The sequence below is a fragment of the Octodon degus genome, unplaced genomic scaffold (genome assembly GCF_000260255.1).
Source record: "Octodon degus isolate 3935 unplaced genomic scaffold, OctDeg1.0 scaffold00339, whole genome shotgun sequence".
Taxonomy (NCBI): domain Eukaryota; kingdom Metazoa; phylum Chordata; class Mammalia; order Rodentia; family Octodontidae; genus Octodon; species Octodon degus.
In genome coordinates, this window is record NW_004524915.1 from 231,684 (window position 1) to 242,850 (window position 11,167).

The 11,167-nt window shown below is 42.6% G+C and overlaps 1 protein-coding gene across 8 annotated transcripts in view; it reads left to right on the top strand.

The window, feature by feature from the left end:
- The window catches only part of Znf532 (zinc finger protein 532), a 123,379-nt gene that overhangs the window by 75,484 nt on the left and 36,728 nt on the right, over window positions 1–11,167 (top strand). For 6 of the 8 annotated variants that reach the window (XM_004647904.2, XM_023708194.1, XM_023708196.1 and 3 more), the window contains 2 exons: window positions 3,949–4,111; window positions 9,139–9,420. The exons of 1 other annotated variant lie outside the window; for it this stretch is intronic. In XM_004647904.2, the coding sequence (XP_004647961.1) occupies window positions 3,949–4,111; window positions 9,139–9,420 (445 nt within the window). The remainder of the gene's footprint in view (window positions 1–3,948; window positions 4,112–9,138; window positions 9,421–11,167) is intronic. One more of the 8 variants, XM_023708197.1, reaches the window with a different exon arrangement.

Here is an 11,167-nt window from a genome sequence, read left to right on the forward strand (position 1 = left end):
CAGGGCCTCATGCATGCTAGGCAAATGCTCCACCACTTAGCTATATTCCCAGCCCAAAACTTTGTCAATACTGGGGAAGCTGAGGCAGGAAGATCAGGAATGCAAACCTAGCCTGGATAACATATTAGGACCCTGCTGTCTCTGGGGGAAAAAAAGACAACATTGAACATTTTTCAGTATTTTCTCAGTAATTTAAATTGTTTTGAATGTCTTCTGCTGTATTTTTATGGGAAGAAATTTTTGTCTCTTTATATTTTTTCATCAGCATTGATTAACAGTGTTTTATTTTGCGGTGCCTTTTATTTGCTATTTCTAAATATGTGAGAGGAGAAATGATAATTCAAGTTAAAAATTGTATAGAAGACGCAGAGTTCTTAACTTTCTAAGAAATCATGAAAAGCTAGAACGTCTGCATGCTAGAGGACTGGGAGGCAAGGAGGCCTCAGAAAAGCTGGATTTGAGCCATGGCCCTGTGATTTATTTACTATTGAGCAAATGCTTTTTAACTCTTGAGTCTTAATGTGCCATCTGTGAACTGGTCGGCGGTGTAAATGCACCTGAGTGTGAGGATTAGGTGTGCGATGTGGAGTGAGGTACTTGGCGTCTAGTTGGGTTCCGTCATTGGTGAAGTAGGAAGTCTATGGCAGCAATTTGGAGGGTGGAATTTCTTGTTCTATTTATTTTTATTTTTATTTTATGTCCAACTCAGGTGTGACACTGTGTTCTGGAGAGTTTTGGCTGCTGTGAGTTTGACATTAAAGGGTGTGTTTGGTTCTAGCTGTCTGTTCTTTTCTCTTTCTCCTTCCCTTTGTCTTCTCTTGCTTCCTCTCCCTTTTTCTTTTCGTCTGCCTGTCCTCTTTCCCTTTTGTTATACAGTGCACTTACTTGTACTCAGTATAGGGTTTGGTTTTAGGGTTTGATTTTTGAGCCCTGCACAGCTCTGCCTCACTCTCCTGCCTCACCTGCCCCCAGGAACCCAGGTTCCCTGTTGGTCAGCTGTGCCTCCGCTGCTGCAGCTGTGCCGAGCTCAGCCCATGTACCAGGGTCCCTCGCTGTCAGGACAGCTGTACCTCCTCTCTGCCCGGCACATTGACTCCCTTTGGCTTTTCCATTGTTGTCAGAGAGTTTATTCCATCTTTATTTGTCCCTATGCCTCATTTTTTTTTTTTAACATTAGCAGCATTTTTGAATAGTTTCTGTCCTACAAAAAGGTTGAAAGAAGGTACCAAGAACTCTTGCACCCTCTTTACCAGATTCCACAGTTGTTAGTGACACTTTAGTGTTAGATCCGGCTCTGGCCCGCTGTTCTTATATCCTACCAGTGTTCTCCGGTATTTAGGAGCAACAGGGACACTGTGACCTAAATACCTCCATGAGTTCTGTTCCTCCCCTCAAAAAGGACATACATGTAAATCATTACTACATAGTTGCAAGTTAAGTTGGTACTGATTTACAATACCATTCCTTTGGAGACTACCTCCATACTTCTCTAGTTGTTGAGACTATCTCCAAGATTCTAATCTGGGTGTGCTCTTCAGCTATAATTGCCTTGTCTCATCCCCCCATATCCTGGCTGTTCAAAAGAGGCCACAGGCCTTTTATCCTAAGGATGACTTCCATCTGTCTGTGTTGTTTTTTCACAGGACACACATTCTTGGTAGGAGTTGTCTCAGAAATGATGGTGTACTCCTTTCATGGGGTACCACTGGGGGGCTCAGGCAGTGTTTTTCCATCTTGCTTATTATTCGTGGTGCCACCTTTATCACTGAGCTAGGTGTGTGTCTCCCAGGATACTGCACTGTATAATGTGCCGGAGAAAGTTCCCTTTTATGTTTGTTAGTGTTTGTGGGAAGGTATTCCAGTAACCTAGCAGCAGCCTGGTTCTCAGGTTCATCTGGACAATGCCGAGTCCTTGCACTCATTTAATGGATATGGCACATCGTCTCAAAACAGATACCCCCCCCCCCGTAATGTACCTTGAATAAAATGAGAACCATGCCATTTTTCACAAAAGTTACTTCTGAAATGGAAGACAATTTTCCCCCCTCAATTTTTATATATTTGGTATAGAATCTGACTACACAGCTTGGACTCAGTGATCCTTCTGTTTTCAGCCTTCCCAGTGCTGGGATTAGAGGTGTGCACCACCATGCTGTGTCTAGGTGGCTGGCACAGTGCACCCTGGGGTGGGACCAGCACGGCAGGCCCAGGGATCGAACCCCCAGCCCCCGTGCCCACTTGCAGGTGCTTTAATCCGCTGAGCTATTGGCCAGCCCTTTGAGCTCTTTTATACTCATGAAAAATATGAGTATGTCATAATACTGTCTTATTACCTGTTTGTGTGTGTGTGTGTGTGTGTGTGTGTGTGTGTGTGTGAGAGTGTGTGTGTGTGTGTGTGTGTGTGAAAGTCCTTCGTCATTGGTACGTGTCTGCAACAACATTAAAAAGCTACATGGTTGCTCTGTTAACCATTTATGTCATTGGATGTTGGGGCTGTAAACCGTGATGATTTGCAACAGTGAGGAGTGAACATCTTTTCATGCCTGTTACACTTGCTGAAATGCTATGCGGGCTGCCAGCACTGGGCTTCGTTGTAAAGTCCTGCAAGACATTGTCTGATCTTTGCCATATCCCCAGTCAGGGGTGAAAATTAATGTGTAAGACCCTGGAAGAATATGTGCCACTCCAATTAAGTTTATAAATATCATGTAGTAAAAGCAAAAAAAAAAAAAAAAAAAAAAAAAAAAAAAAAAAAAAAGGAGTTAAATTTGTAATCTTTTGACAGAGCACTGCACAGTGAAGTTTGAAACTGAGTGAGAAGCACTGCCTTAGAAAGAGCCTGAGAGGAAAGACAAGCGGTGCTGCAGGGCACTTCTTTCTTTGACTTTGCTGTGGGAGTATCAAGCGCAACCTCAGCTTTTCTTTTTTATTCTGCAGCCTTCACCTTCCAGCTTGTTTTTCTCTGGACTTTTCCTAAGCTGCCTCTAGATTCTCTGTGCCTGTTCCTACTGTTGTTTCCAGGACATACACAGAAACTGATAGTGGCTTCCCTCGGGCTAGATGACCAGCAGTGACTCAGAAGTGTGGCCTGCTGTGGTCTGAGCTGCTCGCAGTGACGGTCAGCTTGGTCAGAGGCGAGGGGTGGTCGAGAGAGTGGTGCGCTTCACTTCGGCCAAACACTGCTTGCCCAGGCTCCCTCGTGCAAGGTGTAGGGGGGTAGGAGGGATTGCACGCAGAACAATCTGGTCAGCTGAATTAATATAGGGAGTTTGCTTGGTGTGATGTTAGGGGTGGAAATAGTTGCAGTGGACAGAGTCCACTCTCACAGTCATTGAGAGCATAAGAAACAACGAATTTTCTTGTAGTATGGGCTTTTCTGTCTTTTTATCTCAGTACACGACTACTGGCATAGAGCTTCCTTTTTTAAGAACTGGTCTAGAAATGTTGATAATAATGTATAAAACTGCTGCTAACTTTAAAGGAAAACTTGGAATAAATAACTTACTCAGGCATTTGAGCTGAATGGGCCTGTGGAGCTCATTAATCAAATTCTTTTTCAGGTTAGGGTCCCATTTTTGAGCTGGACGGCCAAGTCTGATCTTAAGCACTCCTCCTCAAAGGATGCCTCTGCTTTGGGTTAAAGTAATGTGAAGGTTTTGACAAATACATGCCAGTTGTAGATTTGTCAGTGAAATGGTCATTAATGTAGACTTCTAAACAGATATAGCTTAGTACATCTTTATCTAGAATGTTAAGATTGATCTGTGATTGAGTGATGCCAGTTGTCTTGAAAAGTTTGTTTCACAGCTAAAATGTTGTTCTTTTAATTGTGTTTGTGTGTTCTCCACGTGCTTCTGCCTCCTGAGGTCTTCAGATGCCAGCTGGCACGTCTTTGACTTGAGACATGAGGCTGACTGACATTATTTCGCTGCACTTCTTCTGTTTTAGAATAATCTATAAATGTTCCATGTGCGACACTGTGTTCACCCTGCAAACCTTGCTGTACCGCCACTTTGACCAGCACATTGAAAACCAGAAGGTGTCTGTTTTCAAGTGTCCAGACTGTTCTCTTTTATATGCACAGAAGCAACTTATGATGGACCATATCAAGGTGTGTGTGCATCTCTCCTCTCCTCTTAAGTGAATTGCAGATACGTGCTCTGGCGTTGCCAGGCTGAGCTGGCAGATTGCGGTACAGCATGCTGCGCTGTCCAGGGAAGGGATGGATGCTTGTTGTCCATGGCAAAACTCACATGCGGTCAGCATGTGTCCACTCGACTGTGGGATATGTGCATGCCCTGAACTCAAAAAAGACGCATTAGGAGTTTATGAACGTGTATATATATATATATGCAAATGATGACTGTGAAGTTTACTTTTCTGTGAACTCCATGTTGTATGGGATTTAGATATCAACAGGAGGCCTGACAAATTATGTTAATCCATACAAATATTGGTGTACTTTGAAAAACAAAAAGTTTTCCCTTGAAATTACCTACACAATTAATTTGTGTTATATTTGGTGCCCTTGGATCTTTCAGCATTTTTCCCCCACTATAAAAATTGTGTGCAAGCTGACTATTAAAATATTCAGGATATGGTATGTTCTTGGCACCTAGTGGGTGTTCTGTTAATCAATAAATGTCTTGTTTGGACTGTCAACTCTCCAACCTGGAATGGGACACAGTAATCCATTTCAGCCCACTAAGCATACTGGAACTGGTGCTTGCTTCTAGCGTCTTAATTGTCCACCGTGGTAGGTTAGCATTCTTATTCTTTGTGATTTCTAGTTAATGTCCATGGGCTTTCAGAGATTAAAATGACTCCTTTTAAATGGTGAAACTAGAAACCCATTGTCATCATAAACGCAACCACCTTTTCTTAGTATTTTTCTCTTTTAAACATACATGTACAAAAATGGTCAGGTAAAAGAGCAAACAGTTATTCTCGCCTTGTGTCTGTTAAGTGAAAGGACTGTTAATTATTAAAAGCTGCTGTCTTGCACACATTTGAGGTCATGGGGAGTAATTGCCGTCTGGAAAGGAACTAACATCTTGGAGATCCTGCTCCTGTAGGCCAAGTGAAAATGGGGTTGGTGGCCTTATTAGGGAGGATAAAATCCATGATTGATGTGTTTTGTCATTCCCGCTGTAGTGCAGTAAAATCCACTTAGGATATTTTAAGTGTTTTATTTTATTTTATTTATTTATTTATTTATTTATTTATTTTTTGTGGAACTGGAGATTAACTCAGGCCCTTGTGCTTGCCAGGCAGGTGCTTATTCCACTGAGCCATCTCCCCGGCCCTGAAAGTGTTTTATTGATTGATTGAGTGAGTGATCGATTGCAGTACTGGGGATTGAATTTAGGACCTTGACCTTGCCAGACAAGCGCTTATTACTGAGCTATCTCCCTAGCCCTTTTAAGTGTTTTAGCAAAAGTTGTAAACTTGTTTTTTTTAATTTTTTTTTATTTATTTTTATTCGTGTGTGTGTGTGTGTGTGTGTGTGTGTGTGTGTGGCCAGCTCAGCCCACCAGGGGGCGGGGCTGGCTGGCATGTGGTGCTGGGGGATTGAACCGAGGTCCCGTTGTTTTTGCTAAGCTTGTTCTAAGTAGGTGCTTTAGACCACTGAGCCATCTCACCAGCCCATGTAAACTTGTTTTTGATAGTAAAATTAATGCGTGATATAAAAAATAAAGATGTGGGGGACATTGGGTTTTTTTTGTTTGTTTGTTTTGGTCTTTTTTTTTCCAATATACTTAGTACAGGGTCTATAGGGTCTCATTACATAGATCGGACTTGTAATGATTCTCCTGTTTTCAGCCTCCCAAGCACTGGGATTATAGGTGCATGCCACCAGGCCCAGTCTCAGTTGCCATCTCAGCATGCCCCAGGGGTGGGGCCAGTAGAGCAGGCCTCAGGTTGAACCCTGGCTGCCGCACTCTGCCTAAGCAGGGGTTTCAGTCCACAGAGCTATCTGGCTAGTCTTTTTTGTCTTTTTGAGGCAGGGTCTCACTATGCACTTCAGGCTGACCTTGAACTCACTTTGTAGCCCAGGCTGGCCTTGACCTGGCAGTGACCCTCCTGCCTCAGCCTCCTGAGTGCTGGAATTATGAGTGTGAGCCGCCAGCCCTGGCTGGGACATGAGATTTAGACCAGAATGTTTTAATATGCTGTATGGTGGTGCCTTGGTTCACACACAGAATTCTCCCCAAAATTCTGTTTGCAAATGGAACTGAATGTGAACTGAATCAGATTTCCTCTTAAGGAAAAAGGAAATTGAGTCTACCCATTGATTGGTTCTTCTCCAATTCGGTTTACGACCAGAATTGTGGAAAAAATCAAATTTGTGAACTGAGGTGCTGCTGCACATGAGTTACCCCCCCCCACCACACACAAAGAAAATACGTCTCCTAAGTGACTTTTAAACGGGTTTTTCTTCAACTTACCTTTGCATTTGGAAGTGGGGTTATGGGCTTTGTCTTTGGGCTATTTTTGTTAACCATGAGTTTGGAGGAATACAGACTTAAGATGAGTGGTAAGGTCCTGTGGCCACTAGAAGGATAGAGTTGGGTTTTTATTTTGTGTGTGTGTGACAGAGTTGTTTTTAATCATCTGAAACCTTGCAAGCCTACATGATATGAAATCAGTGCGAATGCTCACTTTTGTTCTCATTTCCTTCATATTGTTTGCATCTTAAAGTAGTATCCTGCTTTTGTGTGCTGGGTTTAGGAGTTTTTATTTTTAAGGTGGCATATCCAGGTGTGGCTGTGTGCTTACCTTGCCGGGCACCTCTGAGTGGGGGCTGAGGAGGCAGTGGGCTGGTCGTGCTTGTCTTTGCATGGGCTTTTTATTTGCTCACTTTATCCCAGTGCAGAGCATTTCTTTGAAGTTTTTTGTTTTGCTTTTTGAAACAGGGTGTAGCTGTGTAGTGCAGGCTGGCCTTTAACTCACTGTGTAGCTTAGGCAGGCTTTGAGCTCAGGGGGATCCTTCTGCCTCAAGTTTCCACGTGCTGAGACTACAGTTGGCGCCATCACACCTGGCTCAGTTCCTATCTTTGTCTAACCAAATAGATTTACCTACATTGCAGGTCCCTGTTGACTTTGACATTGACTTTGACATTGCCATTTGACGTAAACTTCTAAATATTCAGTTACTGTTTTATGAGCTAAAGAAAAATCAGTTTAAAAAAATTTTTTAATGTACTTTTAGTACAGGGTCTACAGGGTGTTCAGGGGCTCACTATGTAGATCAGACTCGTAGTGATCCGCCTGTGTTCTCTCAAGCGCTGGGACTACAGGGGCATGCTACCACGCCCACTCTCAATCACCATCTCAGTGCACAGCTGGGCCGGGGCCAGCACAGCAGGCCGGGGATCAAACCCCAGTTCTGTGTTCTGCCTAAGCAGGCACTTTAGAAAAAATCAGTTTAAAAAGAACTAAGTTGTGTTTCTTTTTCCCTCCCTTCAAGTACTGGGGACTTAGCCTAGGCCTCACTGAGCTGCATCTTCAGCCTTTTAAAATTTTTAAAAATTAAAAAAATTTTGAAACAGGATCTCCTAATGTTTTCTAGGTGGGGCTTGAATGTCCAGTCCCCCTGCCTCAGCCTTTCAGACTGCTGGGATCATAGGTATGCACCTGTGTGCTCCTTTCTTTTTGGTGTGGTGCTGGCACTCAAAGCAAAGGCCGTGCACATGCGGGCCAGTGCTCTACCACAGACTTACACCCCAGAATCCAGTTGCTCCTTTTATTAGGAAAAAGACAATTGGGGCTGGGGAGATGGCTCAGAGGAACAGGCGCTTCCCTGGCAAGCGCAAGGGCCTGAGTTCAATCCCCGGTGCCGCCAAAAAAAAAAAAAAAGACAATTGGTCCTAATCTCCTTTTCACTTACAACACATAAGTTAAGAGGAGCAATTTCATTAAGACAACCCATTTCCCGCTTCTGTCATGACAGAATTTTTGCTGCTTTTCTATGATTTCTATAGCAGTTCAAAAATTTTTAAGAATTCTTTTAACATTATGCCCTTTTTTTTCAGGTTTTTAGTTAATCAAAATGCATTCACCTAGAAACTTAGGAAAGTTTTTTTTAAATTTAAAATCCTTAAATAAAACCTCAGTTCAGGAACGGCTCGCTCGCCAGCATCCTGATCAAAAGAGAAGGCAAACAGAATGTCTACTGTGGGGCGGACTTGCTGCCTTACATTTATTTCGACTCCGTGGCTTTAGAATGCAAACAAAGAACTAAACTGGGTTGGCCTGTAGAATCAGACTGCAGTAATTTTGTGTTTAAATCCTGTGAGTTTAAGATGGCTGTTGTGACTATTAATGGTGATAACTAGCTACACAAGTGCAAAAGGTTATGAAAAGTTTGTGAGTACCTAATATGTACAGTTTGCAGATCTAGTAAGAAGGAATGATTGGGATAGGGGGTAGGGGGAGAAAATGACCTCCAAAACCTAGCGGAAAAGGCCACTCAGGTGGTTCCATATATTCCCAGAGTGTTAATGGCTTGCCATTCATGGGGACTCTCAGGTGTTGGTCCCGGAGGCTCTGGAACACCCACAGTGCAGTAACTTGTTAACCATAGCTGCAGATAGGATAGCAAGCTATTCTTGGCAAATAGCATCTTGTGGAGGATTCATTCTGAGATGTGAGTGGGGACAGAGTACCAGGCCTAATGGGGTTCAGTAGAGGTCTGTCTTTAAAGTTTTAAAATGGCACAGATACATAAGTTTTAAAAATTATTACTAACTAGAAGCCACCCCTTTCTTTTTGTCTTACTGAGACAGGGTCTTGCTATGCAGTTCATTCTGGCCTTGAGCTCACTTATATGTCTCAGGCTGGCCTTGAACTCACGGTGATCTTCCTGCCTTGGCCTCCCAAGTTCTGGGATTACAAAAGTGTGCCACCATGTCTGGTTTAGATGCTCATAATTTACAGTGATAGTAAAAGTTAATATTCCATTTTTCTCTTTTAAAATGTGTAATTTTAGATTAGGTTTTCTTTTTATGTTAGGAAATATTTTGGAATGGACATATAATCCTATTAAAATGTCTATAAAGCATGAAGGTAGCTTGCACATGTTTTCTTTTGGTGGTGTGATTTGTGATAGATACTTCTCTTGTTTTTATAATGCAGTCTATGCATGGAACATTGAAAAGTATCGAAGGGCCTCCCAACTTGGGCATAAATTTGCCTTTGAGCATTAAGCCTGCAGCTCAGAATTCAGCAAACCACAACAAAGAGGACACCAAGTCCATGAATGGGAAAGAGAAATCGGAAAAGAAATCTCCATCTCCTGTGAAAAAGTCAGCAGAATCCAAGAAGGCAGCCAGTCCCGGCTGGACATGTTGGGAGTGTGACCGCCTGTTCACACAGAGAGACGTGTACATCTCACATGCACGGAAGGAACACGGGAAGGTCAGTGCAGGTGGAGCTGTCCTGGCCTGGAGCAGTGCCAGGAGCCCGCGGCGGATGATCCATGACTTCACTCTAGGGCCAGCCCTGTTGGTAATGAGTGCTGAAGTCTCCCAAGTCATTCCCAAGTTTCTGTGTCTCCATTGCTTTATATGTACAATGGATACAAGCCCTCACAATCATGTTCTGTGGTTTTGCTGACTACCTTCACTTGTGTACCCGGACACTAGGAGTGAGTTATGTCTTTGTTGATACCTGAAGAATGTGAACAAGGTGAACCAAAGTTATGCATGGCTGAAGGTATTTCTATTACTGAAAAGGAAGAAGGAAGCAGAGAAAGGCAGTGGGCATGCTCAGAGCTGCTTGTAGCACTTGAATGGCTTAGTGCAATTCTTTCTTGTTTGTAGTGAAAAGAGGAAACTCACCTTTTAATTTCAGGACAAGTTCTATACCTTGAAATCCCAAAAATTGGAGTCAGAATATGCCTGTTTTTTTTTTTCAAAATTATTATTATTATTATTGATACAGGGTCTCACTATGCAGTTTGGACTCATAGTGATCCTCCTGTCTCAGCTTCCCTGGTGCTGGCTTTACAGGTGTGTGCCAGCCATCATGCCCAGTTTTGGGGCCAGTACAGCATGCCTGGGATTCCAGGGCCATATGGCATGTGCTACAGGATATCAAACTCAGGATTTTGTGTTTGCCAGGCAGGTGCTTAGATCACTGACCTATCTCCCCATCCCTAAGAAAAATTATTTTAAAACATCATTTAATACTATATCTAGATGCAGTGTTAGGCAGTAGTCTTATTACTGTCTTGTCTAAATCTAGGAAGAGTCTGGGTATTGTATAATTTAAAACTCTTTATTCTAAAGCAGTCTTCCGTCCTTTTAATTTTCAGTATGTATGTGATTTTTTTTTTAATTTTATTTATTTATTTATGTATGTATGTATGTATGTATGTATGTATGTATTTTGTGTGTGTGTGTGGCCAGCTCAGCCCACCAGGGGGCAGGGCTGGCTGGCATGTGGTGCTGGGGATTGAACCGTGGTCCCTGTGCTTTGCTAAGCTTAGTTTGTTCTAAGTAGGTGCTTTAGACCACTGAGCCATCTCACCAGCCCTGTATGTGATTTTTTGAAAAAAAAAAAAAAAAAAAAAAGAATTATTTGTCCTATGGCTTATCCTTCACATCGTTGGATTTGGGTAATTGCTTTTTAAAAAAAATGTGTTTGGTACAGGGTGCTGCCACACTTTGGACTTCGAGTGATCCTCCTATTTTCAGCCTCTCCAGTGCTGGGATTACAGGTGTGTCCCACCATGCCCAATTGTGGTGGCTAGCTTGGCACGCCCAGGGCACGGCTGGCGCAGCATGTGGTGTTGGGGATCGAACCCAGGTCCCTGTGTTTGGTAGGCAGGTGCTTAGACTGCTGAGCTATCTCACTGGCCCTAATTGCTTCTTTTTAACATTCTTTAATGTGCCCCTCTTTCCTATAATTACTAGATTTTCATTAGCTCTAGGCTGAAGTTTTTAGATGTTACTGGTATGGTATTTTTTGTGTATAATATCATGAGGAACATAATACCAGCATGCCCACTTTTAGTGATACTGAAACTTGTATATTCAGGTGTGTGATATTTTTATAGAAAACCATTTTATTTAACTTAAGTCAGTAGAACAAAATGGTTGTCCTTTGGACATATGTAAAAAGTACTTAGGAGTTGATTAATTATATTAGTGAATAATCTATG